The sequence below is a fragment of the Vigna umbellata genome, chromosome 7 (assembly GCF_029865625.1).
Source record: "Vigna umbellata cultivar VRB3 chromosome 7, Vumbellata_1.0, whole genome shotgun sequence".
Taxonomy (NCBI): domain Eukaryota; kingdom Viridiplantae; phylum Streptophyta; class Magnoliopsida; order Fabales; family Fabaceae; genus Vigna; species Vigna umbellata.
In genome coordinates this window covers 23,677,518-23,700,207 of record NC_142171.1, presented here as the reverse complement: position 1 = coordinate 23,700,207, position 22,690 = coordinate 23,677,518, and the positions used below count along the sequence as shown (strand labels likewise).

The 22,690-nt window shown below is 35.2% G+C and overlaps 1 protein-coding gene, 2 long non-coding RNA genes and 1 pseudogene across 3 annotated transcripts; 3 read left to right on the top strand and 1 right to left on the bottom strand.

Annotated features, from left to right (window-relative positions):
* Positions 1-5,392: 5,392 nt before the first annotated feature.
* LOC148195505 (uncharacterized) lies at positions 5,393-8,120 on the top strand. Its single transcript, XR_015780676.1, has 3 exons — positions 5,393-5,549; positions 5,699-5,770; positions 7,809-8,120. It is a non-coding gene; the product is annotated as an uncharacterized LOC148195505 (long non-coding RNA).
* A 3,457-nt stretch (positions 8,121-11,577) lies between these two features.
* LOC148195504 (uncharacterized) lies at positions 11,578-14,290 on the top strand. The gene is made up of 3 exons (XR_015780677.1): positions 11,578-11,734; positions 11,884-11,955; positions 13,979-14,290. It is a non-coding gene; the product is annotated as an uncharacterized LOC148195504 (long non-coding RNA).
* A 708-nt stretch (positions 14,291-14,998) lies between these two features.
* LOC148195503 (uncharacterized) lies at positions 14,999-16,003 on the top strand (annotated as a pseudogene).
* Positions 16,004-19,555: 3,552 nt separating this feature from the next.
* On the bottom strand, positions 19,556-22,053 carry LOC148195502 (putative F-box protein At5g55150). The gene is made up of 2 exons (XM_088094141.1): positions 21,991-22,053; positions 19,556-21,167 (listed from the first exon to the last, which is right to left on the bottom strand). Exon 2 carries the CDS (start codon positions 21,164-21,166, stop codon positions 19,742-19,744), a length of 1,425 nt encoding a protein of 474 aa, XP_087950267.1. The 5' UTR covers position 21,167; positions 21,991-22,053; the 3' UTR covers positions 19,556-19,741.
* Between the last annotated feature and the right edge of the window lie 637 nt (positions 22,054-22,690).

The window sequence follows — 22,690 nt, the reverse complement described above, 5'->3', positions numbered from 1 at the left end:
CTTAGCAGTTACGGTGTTCTCGGGTAAGATTAATTATGCTTTTTCCCTCTTTGGAATGCAAGGTGTTGCTGGATAAAAGGGATTCCCAAGTTGTGGAACGCAGAATCCAAAGCAATGATACAAAAGATACTCGTTTTTGTGCTTGAGGGTTCTGTTTAGCACAAAGAGTGGATATCAATGGTTCTATTTACAAATATTGAAATAGTATTAAGGAATGGTATCAAATGGTAATGAAAAAAAAAATTGTGGTGTCAAAATAGAATAAGTATTTCCAAGTTATAGACTAATCACTAGTTTTTTTACCTATACCATCTTAAAAAATATCAATTCTATCTTAAAAAAATATCAATTCCATAAAATTTTTGTTAAGAAATAGACTTTAAATTTAAGTTAATTTCATAAAATTAATTTGTAAAATAAAGTTTAAATATATATATATATATATATATATATATATATATATATATATATATATATATATTATTCTTATCTTTCATTAATGTGATACTTGGAACAAGTTTTAAACGAAACCATCACTTGCATAAGACGCATTTCGGGGTCATAAGTTTCATGAATGGTTTTTGTGCTTAATTTTATGTATAAATGCTTCCAACAGAAACTTAATTATATTATTATAGATTTTTATAAAAAAATTCTATCTAGTTTCTTTACTTCGTAAGGTACTGGGTTTCTTCCAAGTTTCAATAAGAAAATGTTTTCATTTAACGCATTGATGTATTGTGTAGAATATTATATCATTATATATAGTAAAAATTATTCACTTTTATAACTATATAATATTTCTAATTATAAATAGGTGTGAAAATTATATTTGACAAAAACTAAGCCATAAAAAAATTAAGCAATATTCCATATGTATTATTGTGCAGGTAATAAATCATTAAAAATCAAGGTTCATGATTCAAATGCCTATTTTAAATATGATTTTTCAAAATAAAAATATAGCCACCCACTTTTAATTGGTCGAAATAAGACTTTGAATTATTTTATACTTGATTGAAATAAGTTTAAAATATTTTATAGAAAATTAACAGTACAAGATATAACCCTTAAATAACAGCATACCTCTAGTGAAAATCATGTGGTCGTCACTTACAATATCGGTTATGTTATTGATCATCTTACATTAATCCATATCAAAATAACGTATATTTTTAAATAATGAGAATCATCATTCAAGCTAAGTATTGAGATTGCAATGCAAAGAAAGAAAAATAGAGAAATAAAAATAGTTTGTGTATTATCCCATATCTGCATAATGCAGATACAAATATTTATACATTAAGATTATAACAAAATTAGTTATAATCCTATTTAATCTACCAGTTATATCAACACAATAATAACAAACAGAAATAATAACAAGCAAGATTTTAAATCCTAACAAGATATTAAATCATAACAAATATTAAATCCTAACAACCCTCCTCAAGCTGGAGAATGAATGTCAATCATTCCCAGCTTGGAAACCAAAAATTTGAAAGTTGTGGGAGGAAGTCTTTTTTGTGTAGATATCAGCTAACTAACATGCAGAAGAAATCGGTAGTAGTTTAAGTAAGCCAGAAGAAAGTTTTTCCCTTACAATATGACAATTTATTTCAATGTGCTTCGTGCGTTCATGGAAAACCGGATTTCCAGCAATATGAAGGGCAGATTTGTTATCACAGAACAAGACTGCTGATTGTTAAAAAGTTATGTGAAGATCCGTTAGAAGAAAAGTTAACCATTGAATTTCGCAAGTAGCTGTGGCAAGAGTTATGTATTCAGCTTCTGAGGAACTTTTGGATACAGTGGCTTGTTTCTTCAACTTCCATGAAATAAGTGACGAGCCAAGATAGATAGAGTAACTAGTGATACTTCGTCTGGTATCAATGCAACATGCCCAATCAGAATCACTGAAGCCTTTTCTCCAGGAGCACCTTTAAGGTATCTAAGAATCCTGGAAGCTCCTTGTTGATGATCTGTGTTGGGATTTGAGAGAAATTGACTTAGTTGTTGTACTGCAAATGAAATATCTGGTCTAGTGTTGGCCATAATTTGTGCTGAGCTTTGTATGATAGTCACAAGGAGTGGAAACGAGCTTAATTAGAGTTTAAGTAACTTTCATCTTTGAGAATGTCCAGAGTATATTGTCTCTGGGAATTGGAAATACCTTCTTTGTTTCTAGCCACTTTAAGACCAAGAAAGAATTTAAGATTGTCAAGGTCTTTAATTTTAAATGTTGCGTCAAGAAGATGAGTAATATGAGTGATTTCTGTGAGATCATTTCCTATGAGCACTATATCATCAACATAAACCACTAAAATAGTGACATTGGAATCAGAATGTTTGGTGAACAAGGAATGATCAGATGCAGAAAGCCATTAGATAAGAGGAAATCAGATAAACGAGCATACCACTGTTTGCCTGCTTGTTTAAGACCATAAAGTGATTTTTGTAACTTGCATACTTGATTGGGTTTGATACAGTTGAGCCCTGGAGAAGGTATCATATAAACTTCTTCATTTAATGTACCATGAAGAAAAGCATTATTAACATCTAGTTGCTTAAGATGCCAATTATGTGCTGCCGCAAGAGCTATAACCAGTCTAATCGTTGTGACTTTAACCACTGGAAAAAATGTATCTAGGTAGTATTGACCTTCAATTTGAGTGTAACCCTTGGCTACCAATCTGGCTTTATATCTTTCAATGCTTCCATCAACCTTGTGCTTGATTTTGAAAACCCATTTGCAGCCTACAACAGTTTTGTCAATAGGTAAATCTGTGATTTCCCAAGTGTTATTTCTGGCCAATGCAGCAAGCTCATCATCCATGGCTCTAACCCGGTGCGGATTTGGATGCCTCATAATAAGATCTAGGCTCAATGTTAGCACATATATGCATAATAAATCGATAATAAGGTGTTGCAAGTTTCTTATATGAAATGACAGAAGCAAGAGGATGTTTGATACCTAAAGAATTAGAGGTAATAGTTGATGCATAAGAAGTTTCAAATTCAGATAGTCTTGAAGGTCTGTTTTTCTGTCGGGTGGATCTTCTAATGTTAGGAGCTGGTAGAGTGGAAGGTGAACAGGGTGGAGAAGGATGCGAAGGATCTGTATGAGGTATGGGCATACATTGGTCAATATAGAGCAAAGGTGGGTGGATGAGAAGGTGGGAATTAGAAGTGGTGTATGATTCATTATGGTAAGGAAAACAACTTTCATGGAAGACAACATTTCTAGAAATCTCAATGGCCCTGGTTTTGAGGTTGAAGGTGATGAAGCCTTTTTCGTGTGGTTTATAGCCAAGAAAAATAGCGGGTAAGGCTCTTGGATCAAGTTTATGTCTATTGTTTGACAAGGTGTTGACAAAGCAAAGACAACCAAAAGCTTTAAGGGTGGTGATATCAAAAGGAGAACTGTATAATTGTTGGTGTGGAGAATGGTTATTTAGGAAAGGAGTGGGAAGGCAATTAATGAGGGTAGAGGCATGAATAAGAGCATAAGACTAAAAAATGTTTGGTAAGTGTGCTTGAAAAAGAAGAGAACGGGTAACATTTAATAAGTGCTCGTGTTTTCTCTCAACTAAGCCATTTTGCTGGGGGGGTTTCAACACAAGTTGTTTGGTGAACAATTCTAGTATTTTTATAAAATTCGGCCATAATAAACTCAGTTTTCCACTATCGGATCTAATGGTTAGGACCTTGGTTTTAAATTGTCTTTCAGCATAGGTAATGAAAGATTGTAAATGTGACTGAGTTTCAGCTTTTGAGATTAAAGGAAACATCCATACATATCTAGAAAAATCATCAACAATGGTTAAAAAAATATTTATGACCATGAATGGAAGTAGTAGCACAAGGATCCCAAATATCAACATGTAATAAGGAAAAAAATAGAAGAAGCATAAGAAGTACTATGAGGAAAAGAAGGTTTTCTTTGTTTAGCCATATGACAAGGAGTACATATAAAAGAGTGATCAAAATTAATCACAGGATATAACTATTGTATTACATGTAACCTATCATGGGATGGGTGGCCTAATCTGTAATGCCAAATATGAATGACTTCCTTATTACAAATTGTGGTGTTGATGGAGCTAAAAGAAGTCTTGAGTGTATACAATCCATCTTGTGCATCAACTATACCAATCATCCTCTTGTTGTGTCTGTCTTGTATAAAACATTGATTGTCAAGAAATATTAGTGGACAATTATGGACTGTAGTAAGCTTGGAAACAGATATAAGATTGAAATTAAATTGTGGAAGATATAGGACATTAGAAATAGACAAAGAATCATTAATCTTTACTGTTCCAGAATATGAGGCTATGGTTTGTTGTCCATTTGGTAGTTTTACTGTGATGGGATCAATAGCCTTATAGGATGAGTATAAATTCAGGGAAGAAGATACATGATCACTGGCTCCTGAATCTATAATCCACATAACATGGTCTGTAGCATGAGAAATTGGTAGCACATTACCTATAAAAGAAGTATTTGGAGAGAATGTTGTACCAATTTAATTTATGTGGGAAGTAGTTGTAGAGGATCCCATCTGTGTTTGTTGTTGCAGCAGGGCTATCAAATGTTGATATTGTTGAGGAGTGATTTTTAACTCATTCGAGTCAGATACTTGAGTGTGATCAATGGGTCCTTCAGTGTTACTTGTGGCAGCATTGTTCACTATAACAGGTCTGTGCAGTTTATGCCCAAGAGGGTAACCATGCTTCTTAAATCATTCATCAACAGTGTGTCCAATGATATTGCAAAAAGTGCAAACCTTTGAATTGTATGAACCTGAATTTGATCTTCCGCCAAAGCCTCCTCTATTTGATGAATAGCCTCGACCTCCTCTTATCCCTTTGTTGTATGAGGATCCTGAAGATCCTGGTGAATAACCATTCTTTTTGTAACAATATTTAGCCGTGTGGTAATCTTTTCTATAGAATGTGCAAGATACCTTGTTACTAGCATTTGTTGTGGCTGCATTTAACATACTCATATTACTCATGATAAGATTCTGATCAATGGCAGCCATGAGTTGGTTTGGTAAAAAAAAAACGCAAAGAAATAAAGAAGGGGCAAGATATTGTTAAAAGGAATTATCAATAGTTTAATATATCTTTTATGGCATTATAAATTGTTTATTACAAACCTAAACTATGATATATATACTCCAAAATATTTATTTATTGTGAATTTTATTTATAGTATAATTTATTCATTGTAAATTATAGTTATATAAAACAAACATTTATTGTAATGGTCTGAAGATTTTATAAAGTCATTGGGCCCTAATTTGACAAGCCAGGCCCATTGACCCAAGGACACTTGAACCTTGGGAGGGGCTCTTTCCTTGCAAGTCAGATTTCATTTCACAGATTCCTCTCTCTCTAGAACAGAAACCTTGCCCTAACTCAAGTGCTCTGACTTCTCTCTAGGTTTCCAGCCATTTCCACCGATTGAATCCTAATTTGGTGGTGTTTTCTTGTTCCTGGAGTCAAGAGCTACGAAACCATCCGATTGGTTTTGCGTTCCAGCGGGTAAGTAGATTTTCCCTCTTTCCCTTCACTGTTCTTGTCCTAGGTTGTACCATTTTCTGATTTCTTGTGCCCTGTGTGAGTTTGTCTTTCATTCTTGGTTTATTCCGACTCAAAGAGCTAAAGTCTAGCACCTATTTGGTGATTTATAGGTTCTGTACAGTTTCGCACGGTGTAGGGGGTACTGTTAGAGCATCTCTGAACTGTGTTGAGCAACCCACCAGGTAAGGGGAGCTAGTTCTCTTTTTGATTTTATTGTATGACGTGATTACATGGTGATTTTCAAATTGGTATGTTGTTGGAAGCATAATTTTTAATTTTTGCTACTTGAAATGCATGTACGAAAGTGTGAGTGCTACGTGAATGTGGTGATTGATGGATATGAACTGTTTGGGATGATTTTGAGTGATGAATTATGTATGTTGGAACTGTTTTGGTGTGTAAAATTTGTTGTGGTGTTGATAGGAAGGAAAATCAAGTGTCTTAGGGTCACTTTTTGGTCATTTTAGAGGAAGTGAGGTAGGGATTTTGAGTAAATGAAGGCTGCAGTGTTCCTGGACTGTTTGGGCAGCCTAGACAAGTCCATTGTGACTTGTTAGAAGCATAACAGTAGTTGAAAACAGGTTCCAAGTAGTGGAATCGAATTTGGGTCCCTAAGTTGTTGAAATTAGTGTTTTGGAGCTGAAAGTGAACTTTAATCACTTAAAAATGGTAGTAGAAATGTTTAGAATCATTTGGATAAGTTTAATTAAGTCTAAAACGAGAATTAAGAGTCTAAGAAGTTGAGAAAAGTGGTTAGAAATGGTCAAGGGAGGTTTTGTTACCATTCTGCAGAGTTCTGAGAATTCTGCAGAATTAAATTCTGCAGAATGTGCAAATTGAGCGTTCGTCCATGTCGGAGTTGAACGCTCGGTCATGCCATGCGCTGAGTGACGTTCGGTCAAATGTGGGCTTGACTTAACGTTCGTCCTTGTCTAGGGAGCGTTCGGTCTTAGGGAATGATATTAATGGCGTTCGGTCATTGGTTTAAGTAACGATCGCTCAAGTTATGGTTTAGTAACGATCGCTCAGGTGTTGGTTAGTAGCGTTCGTTCATTCGCTGGTTTAGTAGCGTTCGGTCAGTTGAAGGTTTAGTAGCGTTCGGTCAGTTGAAGGTTTAGTAGCGTTCGGTCAGTTGAAGGTTTTATTAGCGTTCGGTCAGGGGTTGGAATTAATAGCGAGCGTCCATAGGTAGTAGCGAGCGTCCATATTGGTGACGTTCGGCCTAGTGTTTGATCTCACAGCGTTCGTCCATGGAACGCTTGCTTTAACAGCGTTCGTCCATTGGAACGTGTTAGGGATGTTAGCGTTCGTCCTAGTGATGTTAGCGTTCGGTCTGGATCATGTGTTAGTGATAATAGCGTTCGGTCTTATACCCTCATGTAGCAAGTGTTAGCGTTCGGTCATGAGGCTTGATATTGAAGTGTTCGTCCAAATGGGGTTCGCCCAAGGGGTTAGGACGTTCGTCCAAACAGTGTCCGTTCAAGGTTTTGGACGCTCGTCCAAACAGTGTTCGTCCAGTGGTGATATTTTCCTTTATGCTTTCTCTCATTCCAGTAAGCTTTGTTAATTAAATATTTCGGTTACGATTTATGAATGCATCTTCATGTGATCCAGATTGGTTGAAAGTGTATGATTATAAGTGGTTTATGATGTACATTGTTGATCCAAAAGGAATATTATGAGATTTAAAATGGTTGGATTGAATCGGAAATTTAGATCTCTCGGTGAGATCAGTTAGTGTATTGAATGAATGTAAGAGGCTTCCATATGGGGGGTTATCCCTAACCAACGGTCTTTCATTCTCACTTAGAGAGGATTGACGCGTGTGGTGGGAGTAGTGGGAGGTCCTAGGGTAGACGCTATCACTGGAGGTCTATTCCGCGGTAACGGATTAGCCTTGTGTATGGTCGGGTGGAACCCCTCGGCAATGGCTTTGCAAAGCAGTAGAGGCCATCACAAGTGCACAACCCGCCCCAGCTCTACATACATTCTATGTCCGGACGTGTCTAGAGTCTTAACATGATAGGATGCTGGTCTTGATGAGTTTTATGAAATAAATGCTTATGATGACTTATGTGTATGGATATTCTGGTAAATGATAGATTGGTTGAAAATGAATTGTATGATTGTTTGAGACCTAGCTCACCCTTGCATTTGTATGTGTTGCATGTGTTTGCTTTCCCCCTTGCGATGATCATCCAATCCTTTGGATGTGAGCAGTAGGTGATGATGTACCTTTGGAGCAAGCTTTGGAAGTTGAGGAAGACCCAGCACCTAGTGCTTAGGATTTCTACCAGCTCTTATGTTAAATAGCTTTTCATTTTGAAAGACTTCTAGACTTCATTTTATCATGATCCGTCATTTCGGGAAACTTTTTAGGTCCCTTTAAAATTTCATTAGTCTTGTATTTTGGAGAATTATGAACTTGTACTTAAGTTTTAAAGTTTTCCAGCCAGACTTGGATAACTGTACTCCTTAATCCTATCTTTTGTGTACTCTTAATTGCTTTCTATTATTATAATTGATGCATTCTACATATATACATTGTTATATATTTTGGGATGTCACATTTATGGTATCAGAGCAGTTTGTCCTTAGGATGACCTGTGAGTTGAGGGCTTGTCTTACCTTCTCTGTGAAGAATTGAGTCTAAACGGTATGATTTACCATTTCCTCCAAGTCTAGATAGTAGAGTGTGTATCTAACTAGAAGTTTTGAGAACAGAAAACGTCTTGATAAGAGTAATGAGGGTGCACACTCATGACTTTATCAGAGATGATTTTCCTTTCTTAATTCTGAAAGTTTGGGAAACAGTAAGGGTGGTGATTGTAGTATTGTTTTCAATAGAAATTCTTGTCTTGTTCTTGCCTTTGTGATAATGTATTGTGCTCTATAGTGATAGAGGAATGCAGATTCAATGACAACTTGACTTGTATACCTTTATTAGAATTGGTTTAAGCCTTTGAGACAAATTCTTGCCTCGAAGATAAGGAGTTAGAAGACCAAAATCTTGGTTTCACAAGACGAGTGAAGATATTGGAATTTAGAAGTAATGTTTTTGGGTGAAGAAAAGTTCTCAAGAAGAGAGTCAGAAGATCAACTATCGTACGTTCTACAAGAAGAGTGGGGTTCGAAGGCTAGATTAAGAGGAGATTTGGATAAGCATGGGTGCAGCAAGGTTTGAGAAATCAATTTGGTTCAGTATATCAATAACGTCAGAGGTCAGAAGAAAGGGAAGTGTTGGTGAGCAACAGAGTGGCATTGAGTGAGATTAGTATCATGGGTCGGCGTATCAGCGATGGTTGAGATCTGAATAAGAAAAATGGTGGATGGTTTGAAGTTTAAGTTAAGAAAGGAATAGGAATTCTAAAGTGGGACCAAGGGGAATGAGTATCAAGAAGAGAAGAAGAAGAGTTTGAGAAACTGTCGTTTAAGGCATAGAGCTGAGTTACGGAGGAAATAGTGGAAGGAAGAATTGCCAAGTTGAGAGAGAGCATGAGGTCTTTAAAGAGGAATGAAGTATTGTAAGGGTCTTAAGTTAAGTGAATAATTGGAAGGAGATAGTCAAGTTTTCTCAGGAAGTGGATGTTTAGAGTCAAGTTTAGAATGATGTTTCAAGATAAGTGGTTCGTATAGAAGAAAGGTTTGATCATTGGTTGAGATGTTCAGTGACCGGCTGAGTCAATCAAGATAGAAGGGGATGTTGAATGATGGGTTGCAAAAGGCAGTGAGTTGGTAAGTTCAGATAAGGTCAGAGGATTGGTGTTGCTGGTTAAGGGTATTTTGAGATTTAAAGGATTCAAGATAGGGTCTGTAATTCTGAAGATTCAGAGTTGAAGAGGGCAATTCTTGAAGAAGAATGTTTTAAGTTAATTTGGTCGAAATGAGTGCATGAAGAATTCTAAGTGATGTGGCGTTTGTGGAGTTAACCTAAGGTCTCGGTTTGAAGTTCATATGGAGTGGTTTCTTGGCAAGGAAGGAAAGAGAAGATGGTGCATCAAGTATAATTGACCGAAAGATGGAAGCAAGTGTTATGGGAATCCAAGATGTTTGAAAATTGTAAGGGAAAAAGAGATGGCGTTGTTCTTTCATACATTTGAGGTGTGATCATAAGGGAGGTTTGATTGTTTCAATTCGATTTTGGGTGGTTATGGTCTTCAAAAGAAGTGTTGTTGTTTTTTTGAAAGAGAATAAATGGGTATGTATTAGACGTGGTTCAACTTATAAATGAGAAGAAGAAGGGTTGTAGAAGTCAGATGATTCTAGTAAGGATAAGTGGAGAAGAGAAGATAAATCTTTTGGGTGTAAGGGTTTCGGTTGGTGTTCTGTGACAAGTATGGGATTTTTATATCTTGGAGAAGTGGAATTCATTTTGGAGTGGGGTCTTAGGCAGCACCGGTTATGGATTGTTCTTGTTGAAGTTGAGTAGTATAAGAGGAAGGTGGAGTTTTGGTTAGAGCAGCAGTGTTTGGACTCAGTGTAATCATAGGGAGAACTACGAGGTTGAAGAATCTCAGAAGAGAAATAAAGGACAAGTTGGAACAATCTAGTATAAGTCATAACAATCAGGAGTGATTTCGGGCATGTTTGTTCTGTGGAGTAGAAGGTAGTGTTGAGAAAAGGGAATGGCAAAGATATCATGGAAGTTTTGAAGAAGGTTTTCAAGGGCGATCATGTTTGGGTTACGGTTAACATAAGGAAGTGTTCTTTGAGTCAACTAGTGAACAAGGGGGTGTGAGGAATCAGAGTAGCGCAGCGGATGATGGAGAGCATTGTTGTCAATAATAGGTATGCATGAAGAGCTTTCATAATTGTGGATAGGTGCTTTGTGAGGGATGAGTTCTTTGAAACAGTATTGGTGTTGTTATATGAGAATGAGTGGGAGTGTTTGGTAACCTTCAAGAGTCAGAAGTGAGTGTAGGTAAGGAAGAAATAGGTATCAAGTAGAGAAGATTCAGGTTCTTGGTTTGACAAGTATTGAATAAGAGTTGCTTGAAGAATATGATGATTAGGGTCTCTAGTGAAATTGTAAAGTGATTTCATTAGTATAATTGAATATTATAACTAGTGGATTTCTCAAAATGGTTGAGAAAATGCAGATTGGACAATCCTAGTTTGAGATGTATCATAAGTTGATTTGATGTTGATCAAGCTAGTGATCTCAAGTCAAGGAGGTTGCAAATCTAAGTATGAATTACAAGCTAGTGGATTAAGAAATGCATATGGTTCAGGTTAGTGAGATATCAAAGTGAAGCTGGATTGCTCAAATTGGTTTTGATGTTGCAAAGAAGAAGAGTTTTACTTTGGTAATGAGATAGTATAGTAGGAAACTATGTTACTCAGTAGTGAAGATCAGTAAAGCAAGGTGAAGCTCTTAGAATGGATGCGGTGGTATGTGATCAGGAGCATAACAGTAGGTAGTTAAATTAGAAGTGGTAGTGATCAAGTCAGTAGTATGGTGATTCTTAAAAGAAACAAGAGGAGATAAAAGGGTATCAGTCAAGGGTTGATCTGAAGTGAAGGCTAGCAGAAGTTTAGAAGAGAATTTTTGGAAGTAGTGAAGGATTGATGAGTGGTTATCGACGTGGCAGACACAATAGGGTTGATTGTGCGAAAGAAAGTTTCTTAATTGCTGAAGTTTAGGAGTTCATAATTATCTTGAGAGTAATGACTAAACCAATCTACACTATTGAGCATTAGAGCATTTTAGTACAGAGGCAATGTTTTCATGTTAGTGAAGTTGAGGGGAGTAGTATTTTGTCAAAATAGGTGGTGGTTCTAGAGTCTGTGATGAAGATGGATTATTCCTTCTATTTGATAAGTCTAATTTTCGAGGCCGAAAATTTTCTTGTTGGGGAGAATGTAATGGTCTGAAGATTTTATAAAGTCATTGGGCCCTAATTTGACAAGCCAGGCCCATTGACCCAAGGACACTTGAACCTTGGGAGGGGCTCTTTCCTTGCAAGTCAGATTTCATTTCACAGATTCCTCTCTCTCTAGAACAGAAACCTTGCCCTAACTCAAGTGCTCTGACTTCTCTCTAGGTTTCCAGCCATTTCCACCGATTGAATCCTAATTTGGTGGTGTTTTCTTGTTCCTGGAGTCAAGAGCTACGAAACCATCCGATTGGTTTTGCGTTCCAGCGGGTAAGTAGATTTTCCCTCTTTCCCTTCACTGTTCTTGTCCTAGGTTGTACCATTTTCTGATTTCTTGTGCCCTGTGTGAGTTTGTCTTTCATTCTTGGTTTATTCCGACTCAAAGAGCTAAAGTCTAGCACCTATTTGGTGATTTATAGGTTCTGTACAGTTTCGCACGGTGTAGGGGGTACTGTTAGAGCATCTCTGAACTGTGTTGAGCAACCCACCAGGTAAGGGGAGCTAGTTCTCTTTTTGATTTTATTGTATGACGTGATTACATGGTGATTTTCAAATTGGTATGTTGTTGGAAGCATAATTTTTAATTTTTGCTAACTTGAAATGCATGTACGAAAGTGTGAGTGCTACGTGAATGTGGTGATTGATGGATATGAACTGTTTGGGATGATTTTGAGTGATGAATTATGTATGTTGGAACTGTTTTGGTGTGTAAAATTTGTTGTGGTGTTGATAGGAAGGAAAATCAAGTGTCTTAGGGTCACTTTTTGGTCATTTTAGAGGAAGTGAGGTAGGGATTTTGAGTAAATGAAGGCTGCAGTGTTCCTGGACTGTTTGGGCAGCCTAGACAAGTCCATTGTGACTTGTTAGAAGCATAACAGTAGTTGAAAACAGGTTCCAAGTAGTGGAATCGAATTTGGGTCCCTAAGTTGTTGAAATTAGTGTTTTGGAGCTGAAAGTGAACTTTAATCACTTAAAAATGGTAGTAGAAATGTTTAGAATCATTTGGATAAGTTTAATTAAGTCTAAAACGAGAATTAAGAGTCTAAGAAGTTGAGAAAAGTGGTTAGAAATGGTCAAGGGAGGTTTTGTTACCATTCTGCAGAGTTCTGAGAATTCTGCAGAATTAAATTCTGCAGAATGTGCAAATTGAGCGTTCGTCCATGTCGGAGTTGAACGCTCGGTCATGCCATGCGCTGAGTGACGTTCGGTCAAATGTGGGCTTGACTTAACGTTCGTCCTTGTCTAGGGAGCGTTCGGTCTTAGGGAATGATATTAATGGCGTTCGGTCATTGGTTTAAGTAACGATCGCTCAAGTTATGGTTTAGTAACGATCGCTCAGGTGTTGGTTAGTAGCGTTCGTTCATTCGCTGGTTTAGTAGCGTTCGGTCAGTTGAAGGTTTAGTAGCGTTCGGTCAGTTGAAGGTTTTATTAGCGTTCGGTCAGGGGTTGGAATTAATAGCGAGCGTCCATAGGTAGTAGCGAGCGTCCATATTGGTGACGTTCGGCCTAGTGTTTGATCTCACAGCGTTCGTCCATGGAACGCTTGCTTTAACAGCGTTCGTCCATTGGAACGTGTTAGGGATGTTAGCGTTCGTCCTAGTGATGTTAGCGTTCGGTCTGGATCATGTGTTAGTGATAATAGCGTTCGGTCTTATACCCTCATGTAGCAAGTGTTAGCGTTCGGTCATGAGGCTTGATATTGAAGTGTTCGTCCAAATGGGGTTCGCCCAAGGGGTTAGGACGTTCGTCCAAACAGTGTCCGTTCAAGGTTTTGGACGCTCGTCCAAACAGTGTTCGTCCAGTGGTGATATTTTCCTTTATGCTTTCTCTCATTCCAGTAAGCTTTGTTAATTAAATATTTCGGTTACGATTTATGAATGCATCTTCATGTGATCCAGATTGGTTGAAAGTGTATGATTATAAGTGGTTTATGATGTACATTGTTGATCCAAAAGGAATATTATGAGATTTAAAATGGTTGGATTGAATCGGAAATTTAGATCTCTCGGTGAGATCAGTTAGTGTATTGAATGAATGTAAGAGGCTTCCATATGGGGGGTTATCCCTAACACTCCAACGGTCTTTCATTCTCACTTAGAGAGGATTGACGCGTGTGGTGGGAGTAGTGGGAGGTCCTAGGGTAGACGCTATCACTGGAGGTCTATTCCGCGGTAACGGATTAGCCTTGTGTATGGTCGGGTGGAACCCCTCGGCAATGGCTTTGCAAAGCAGTAGAGGCCATCACAAGTGCACAACCCGCCCCAGCTCTACATACATTCTATGTCCGGACGTGTCTAGAGTCTTAACATGATAGGATGCTGGTCTTGATGAGTTTTATGAAATAAATGCTTATGTTTATGATGACTTATGTGTATGGATATTCTGGTAAATGATAGATTGGTTGAAAATGAATTGTATGATTGTTTGAGACCTAGCTCACCCTTGCATTTGTATGTGTTGCATGTGTTTGCTTTCCCCCTTGCGATGATCATCCAATCCTTTGGATGTGAGCAGTAGGTGATGATGTACCTTTGGAGCAAGCTTTGGAAGTTGAGGAAGACCCAGCACCTAGTGCTTAGGATTTCTACCAGCTCTTATGTTAAATAGCTTTTCATTTTGAAAGACTTCTAGACTTCATTTTATCATGATCCGTCATTTCGGGAAACTTTTTAGGTCCCTTTAAAATTTCATTAGTCTTGTATTTTGGAGAATTATGAACTTGTACTTAAGTTTTAAAGTTTTCCAGCCAGACTTGGATAACTGTACTCCTTAATCCTATCTTTTGTGTACTCTTAATTGCTTTCTATTATTATAATTGATGCATTCTACATATATACATTGTTATATATTTTGGGATGTCACATTTATTCTTAATATTGGTGGACTAAAATATTAATGAGTTCATAAACAAGAATGAGGAACACTATGAAGTAACTATAACGGAAAAGAACAAATTATACTCAGATGTATAATTTCCTACATATATCAGTTTAGTTTCAAGAAAATATTCCTTAATATTTACAAGTTTTTTTTATTGTTACTACAGTTATACATAAACAATTAAAAAAATAAACGGTCATAAGTACTATCAAAAAAGAAAAAAAACGTATTGCCTTTACATGATAAAACAAAACGCTTGAAGGTGAACCAGCTAATAATCTTGGCTTTGAAACCCCTCCATTTTTCTCCCAAAAGTGGCAGTCATAATCACATCCTTGATAACATCTTCTAAATACCCCAAAAATATTGTTCTATTTTTGTTTGTTCATTCCTCACTCTCTCACTCACCCAATCCTTGTTCAGCACACTAGGTCAACTTCAACAAAAATATATTTAACACACAAATTTTTTACATTTATTTAATTTTTTTCTTTAAAAAAATATAAAAATTTATTTTATTATAATCACTTTATTTTATAATATGTATCAAATAAATTACCATTTCTCCAACTTGAAAGCTTTTTTTATCCAAATGTCTAAATTGACATTCATGTCATTGCAGGCATTGGAGATTCTATTCAACACAAAATCCAAAACTCTTTCGTCAAACGCAAAGTGCTCCTCTTTCTTTTCGTCTCTCCCTACGGTTTCACTCAATAATCTAACTTATAATTCATCAACATCTCTCCTGAACCCATTAACTCATCATTCATCTCCTTTCTCTGCGTTACAGAGAAGAAGAGAAAACCATGAGAAACGTTTCAAAGAAGAAATTTTTAACCTGCTTCCGTCCTGGGCATGATACGGATGCAATGCTTCAACCTAGGGCTGTGGTGGATCGCTCCTCTAGTCGTCGTTTCGCCTGCATCCCCGTTGCAGACGAACACGACGCCGGAAGTTCAGCCACCAAATCCACGTTTTCGGAGCAAGAGTTGCCACAGAAGGTTGTGCCTCATCCTCCAAAACCAACGTTTTATAAGGTGATTAAAGCCGTGCTGATTGAAACCGCGTTGGTTAGTGTACTTTTTAGTTTCTAACTTTCTATACATAAAACCTACGTATTGTTTTTCTTTTTGCAGTTATAGACGTAATTATCATCTTGTATATTTTTTTCCTGCAGAATACAAAAGCTCACAAGAAAAATCTGGACAGCCAAAGTTGTTTTGGATCAAAGCGTGGTTTTTCGGTATACACAGAAAGTTCATCGACCGGTGATGTGAAACAAGTTTTTGTGGACAGTAAAATTGAAAAAATCAAGCCCTGTGAATGGTCTTCGACGATTTCATCTTCAAACTCAGCGGTATCTGAATCAAAGAATATATCAGAGATTGAGTCGACTAAAGAGCAAGTAGAGAATGAAAAGAAGTTTCAGTGCGTAGGAATATACTGGGTTTTCGTGAGCTTAGTAGTCACGATTTTTTGGGGTAAGGTTAACGTTATTATTTGGACATCGTTGTTGTTATTGTTTTCTCTCTTTGGAATGCAAGTTGTTGTTGGCCAAAAGAGGTTCCCAAGTTGGGGAGCGTAGAATCCAAAGCCTACAAGAATAGCCGCAGAGAGCGCAGTGGAAGGACTGGTCGGAATAAGGAACGTTCGTAATATTCTTAGTTTTTACGGAAAATAATTTGTTAGATACTCTACTAATATTGCATGTCCATATATTTAATCAATTTTTATGTGACATGCATTATGATATTTACAAATGAAAATTAATATATCTTAATTGCATATTATAAAAAAATAAATGTGAATCGCACACTCAAAAGCTTGAATGTGTACAACTTATTTTTAATTTCAGTAGACCATTTTTTGTTAAAATATATTTGTATGGATATTTTAATAGTAAATTAGGAATTATGTTGTTATTAAAGTATAATATTATGAATCAAATTTGTAGTTTTTTAATTTATTTAATGAGAAAATTGATTGTCAAACGTAGTTAAGGATTAAATTAGAAAGAATCGTTACTTGTATGATACTCCATTATCATAAACTATCTTAATTAAGTTAGATTTTATTTTGTGAGTTTTTTTTTTTTGAGGAAAAGTAGAGTTTGCGTGAATTGTGTATCACTTTATACCCAAAATTTCAAGGTAATAGATTATAGATCTTTATATTTATATACTAGTAATTTTTCTTAGTTTTTTTTATCTAACATGGAGCTTTCAACTCACTTTAAATTTTTAACAATATTCTCGTGAATCTTGAACTCCTTTTACCTATAAACATACATCTTGGATCTATCATCGTGTCATGGTCAAAGTCCTAAGGTCATTGTTAAGAGAAGCTATAGATATTATTATGTGTCAATTTATTAGAGAATCAAATACTTAATTAACATTAAGAACTTTTTATACCGGTGGAGTATTCATAAGAATATTGTAGAAAATGTGCGAGCACCTTATAATGCTTTTCTATGTTATATAGACTTGTATGTTAGTATTGAAAATGGTGACATTATACATAATGTGACTATTCCACCAAAAAGTTTTCTATTAGTTCAAAATAATCAATATGTAAAATCAGAACAAGTGATTGCCGAGATTCTCGCAGGAACATATTCTTTGAATTTAAAAGAAAAAGTTCGAAAACATGTTTATTCTGACTTAGAAGGAGAAATGCATTGGAGTAATGTGTATCATGCATCATAATTTAAATATAATAATTCTTATATCAAGATTAACATAAGTTGATTCACCAACATTTAACAATCTTCTCCTCAAATGTGAGTCTCCACATTGGGACACATCCTTACAACGGGACACTATTTCGTAATGCAGAAGACTTTCGATACAAGAAAGAACCCTTAAATTTTATAATCTTTCACATACTTTACATTGCATTCATTCAAACTGTTACTAAAATAAATTATCAACTCTAATACGAAAACACCAATTTCAATCCAAAACGTTAAAATAATAAATTTATAAGTTATTCTATGTACTAGTCATCTTTTTTATTTTTATCCAATAAGACTTCTAACTTACCATGGATTTTTAACAAATTTGCATTCGTATGAACAATTGATCAAATAATACTCCATTTTAAACCCGTGGCATTTGCTTAAATTTACTAAAAAAAATGAACTTTTTTGTGATTTCTCTATTTTTTTTTTTAGTATATTAGGAGGCTGTGGCTAATAGAAAAAATAATTGTTCGTTCTTTTGAGAGTTTGAGAATAAGAAAATATGTTTCTTCGTTTGATTTATATTTCAAAAAATAATAGTTGCAATAAATTATGTGTTATGGGAATAATTTAAAAAAAATTGGAGGTGAAAATCATGTTTTTCCAAATAAAAAAAATTATCAAAAAATATTACTCTTACTAAATATTTTAATTTGATAAAAAATTAAATAATTTAATAAAATAAATATTACTCTTTATTTTTCAAAAATGTATATAATATTCTTAAATATTTTTATCAATCAAACATATTTTATTTTAGTCATTTCATGAAAATATAAATTCCAAAATTTTCAATTCTTGACGATCATGATTCACGATGATATTCATCAAATTGTACAATCTGTGTTTAAACTGATATTATAGTGTTATGTACAGTAAAACTGTTGAATTTTACACCAATTAATAGAAACTAGTTGTTTTAATCTATCAATGTTGTAAAAAAGTTATATTAGACAAGAAAAAGTTAAGTTCTAAATTGGTTTAATACATGTACATCATTTGGTTCTAATTTGGAGCGTTGTGTTCAAAATCGTCCAACCTTTTAAAAAAGTTTACTATTGTCCCATGTTTTGTTAAAAACTGTTCAAGTTGATCCTTTTGGTTTACGGTGCTAAAAACATAACGGTGCAATGATGTGACAATTGTGACCTATTTAATTTTTTACTACGTGGCAACTGTGACCTGTTCAATGTTTATGCGAGAGAGCCTTCATGATTCTGCACCTTGACTCATGGCAGCCCATGGTGGTGCAACGCGTTTGATCAGCGATGAATAAAGAAGAAGCTCTTGTTCTGGGCTTTTGCTCTTTGCAAAGAAGACGAAGATGGAGGACTCATGAAGAGGCTTCTTGCACGATGCATGGAGACACATTGTTTCTACTTTTCTAGCTTGTGCAATTTGCAGGTTAGTCTCATAGATGCTGCTTGTGAGCTAGGGTTTCTGCGTTAACATGCCTCAAGTGATTAATTAATAGAGTATTTTAACATGCCTCAAGTGATTAAAGTTCAACAAAGTACACAAAATTAAGCCCAAAATAGCATAAACCAGCCCATTTTATTGGCTAGTGAGTTGGCTTATAAGTGTCAATTTGACACCTCTAATTAATTTTAAAAGACATTAATTAATAGAGTATGCCAAAATTTACATCATGCAATATTTTGTCTTATTGTTTCTAATTAGTTTCTTTTGACAAAAACTAAAGATGACAAAAAGGAGTGAATCTAGGAGACAAGTTTGACATCCCAGCTAAAAAAAGTGGGTAAAAATGACTTTTTCAACTCAATAGTCAATCCAACAACTTAACAAGTCAATCTGACAACCTGAGATAAAAAAAAACTAAATATAAGAAGCTCGCTTTCACTCGCAATAATACTCAAAACAACCCAATAATTTAACATCATTAAAAAACTTAAAAATAATAACTTAACCTCGTTTGCGATAACACTCAGACTAAATTAACAATCCGACATCAATAATATTATATGCAAGTAAGTGATAAATTATTCAAATACCATCTAAACAACCTATCATGCTGACCAACATAAGTCCAACAACTCGTTCTTCAACCCAATATGAACCTGTTTCAGCTTTATCAACCTGACAACCCTGCAACTTCGAAAAGCCAAATTATAAAATTCAACCAGTTTTTAAACGTGTAAACTAACCTAATCTAACCCATTTTTTATAAACCAAAGTCGGATGGGACTTACGCCGAATTGATTAGTTTTACCGTCCTAACAAAGATAAAGACATAATAATCATGTCATGCCATCAATAACAAATAACTAAATTTGACGTGACAAAAGATAACCACCGCCATATATCTCCTTTATAATTTTATGGGCGAGAGATTGAATGCACCAAACATATCCCAATTATAAGGCTCTTTAATTGTTTAGAAAAATGCTTCAATTTAATTGCTTAAAATTGCTTTAATTATTGTTAATGAATTTTGAATCAAGAGATTAAAATTACTTAAAAAACATATTCACTAAACATCTGCCAAGTTAACAAGTTTCGAACTAAAAGAAAAAAAAAAATGAGATCTTCAACAATTCTCGGGTATTCTAAAACATCGTTATATACACATGCAAAAACAAGAAATTAGTCCACAACACATGTTTGGTTGGTTGCAATACTCGGGATCGATATTAATTCCTTCGTATTGGAGGAATATTTCTATAGCACCACCATGAAGGAACAGTGAACCACGTGTATGCCCAACTGGCTATATCACCATGGAAGCAAAAGGGCTCACCTTCCTCGTTGCCAAGACTGAAATTGCCCCAGTTGTTTACGTTGGTCATGCTGAATCCTAAACGGCTTGATATACCTTTTAAATGATCAGAATCCCATTCATTCCACCAAGGAATAGTTGGATCATTGCAGAAGTAAATGCTGTTTCTAATTCCAACTCCAAGTTCCTTTGCAGAGAAAGATGTTGAACAACACTTTCCCAAAAATATCATTTGATCCCCCAAATCCTCAACTTTCTTCCATGATAACTGACAAAAGTCTAATGCAAATACCTCAAATTTTTGGGTCTCAAGCACCGCTTGTTGGTTGGGACTAAAATATCTACAAACAAGCAAAAGCTCCCCACAGGACTCCACAAGATACCTTAAAATTTGATTGGTTTGGCGATTCTGCAATATTCTCCTTTCTTGTAACTCAAACATCTCAGGCCTTTTTACTTCATGAAATCGTGTTTCTATCTCGGAAAGTGTTCCAAAATCATCATTACCTTTGTTAATGTTGGTGTAGATACTTTGAACATCAATTTGCCATACATTAAATCCATCTGCCAGGAGATAAAAACTTCCATTACAAAATACAGCATCCTCAAATGGCTCACCTGTTAGTTTATTGTATTTACGCCATGAATTTGCTCCTGTGACCCAAAAGGCTAACTCACGGCACTGGCTGTGTAGAAGCATGCAAACAAAGTTATTCTCAATGGGAAGTCCAGAGGGCACTATCTTGTGATAAAAGTTCCACACTGAAGGGAGACTAAATTGGCTTCCTGAAAATGGATTCAATAAGCTAACTTCAAGATAGAAATAGTCCAGATTTTTTACCATAATCAACCAGCCACGAAATGATCCCCAACAATACTTCCCACGTGCCTCTGCTAACTCCAACTCCCAAACCCGATTCTCCAATATACTGATACAAGTTCTAGTCTCTTTGTTCTGCTGACCTGACACCAAGAGACAAGGAAATCCATGCCTTTGCCAACTAGGAAGTTCTTCTCCAAGAATAACATTCCAACTCATACAGACTTTGCTGATCGATAAGCAATCGATAAAGGTCAGTTTTTCAGCAATCATCTCAAGTATACCACGGGGGAGACTAGACCAATCTGCATAACATTCCTTTTCCAGTTCTCTTTTTCTTTTGCGTATTTTTTTACTGCACTTGGCACTATATCTTCTCCTGATAGTTTCCAACAACAATGAAGGGATACTTGACAAATCTTCATGGCATTTCTTTGACAACTTCCTTTTTTTACATCTTCTTTTCATCCTTTTGGCAGAAACTTTTGTGATGGTAGCTGCCAACAGTAACGATCGCATCCTGCTTGATGTTTATTTGTGAATTAGACATCAAATATACAATGAAAAGATTAACAACAGAGTAGTCAGGTGACAGGCCTATAACTCCAACCACGAAAGCCCACCATTCGGGCCAAACCAACCACCTTAATAAAACTAAAATTTCTCGTTGTCCTAGAAAACAAGGGCACGTTTCCTAAATATCACGTTAAATCTGACTTATTTATCGACTAAAAGGATCTAAATATAAATATTGTTCAAGGTTAAAAATTACGCCGCTAAACATATAAAATGCATAAAATTTTATAGACAACAGAAAAGGGAGGAAAATTAAACAATCCTGGCCAAGCCAATGCAAAGTCCAACCACAATGCAATCATCTCTAATTCCACCATACATTCAGTCTAATGTGTTACAAATTACATATAGAAGACGAACTGGAATTTCCTAGGCTGACTTTGGCTTAGGATTCATTGAAACCTTGAAAGTTGAAACCTACTCACCACTAGCATCATTAGGATAAGTTGCAGAGAGAATAGTACATGCTGCAATCCACAATGTAACATCATGTTCCTTCTGCTAATGTTGAATCAACAAATCAAGAACCGCAAGGATTTTCAAAAAACAACAATGCAATGCTCATTTTAATGATTGATAGAAATATGAAACAAACACTGAACTAGGAATCAAACAGGTTAATCACAACCTAGGAATAGTCATCTGGTTAAAATCCCCCATCAAATAATAGAGTAAAACTACATATACAGTCCACAGTGAGAGCTCGAGATACATATACAAGTGAGAGAGGAAGACCAGACCCGTGAAAATGTTGAACGATCACTAACCTGGTTTAACAAGTTCATACGACGGTCCTCTTTAGCGCTATGCTGAACCAGCAAGACAAGCTCGAAACGGGGAAGCAGAAACAACTGATATCTATATAATAAAAAAACAAAGACTGGGCTTAGTTCTAACAAAACTCGAGGTCAGGCCCAAATTCATGATCAACCATTTAGTGACTGTTAGGCTAATTAATTCCTCCCACTTTTTATTAGTAAAATTTGTACTTTAGATTAATTTAAATACATAGTTTAATTATGTTAAAATATTCAAAATTATTTTTTAAATTTATATAAAATTAAAAATTATTTATATAAAAATTAATTTTAACTTTCTTAAAAATTTATGAAAGTTTCTCATATAACCAATTATGTGTAATTTACAATTTTATCTACGTAATATATTATTAGCTAAAAGATATTTGTAAATGGACATGTCATATTTTTTTATATATTATGATTTAAAAAATAAAACTAAATTGTTTAATAATGATAAAAGTTGAAAAGTTGTATAACTATTTTTGAATTGAAAAATTGGAAAATTACTTCGAAAAACTGTAAGATTGTATATTTTATTAAATAATAATAATTCTCTAATTAAAAAATAAAATAATATAATCATGTCTTACTAAAAAAAAATAAGTTGTTCTAATTAAATAAAAAATAAAACAATATAATTAAAAATTACACCAAAAACAATTACAAA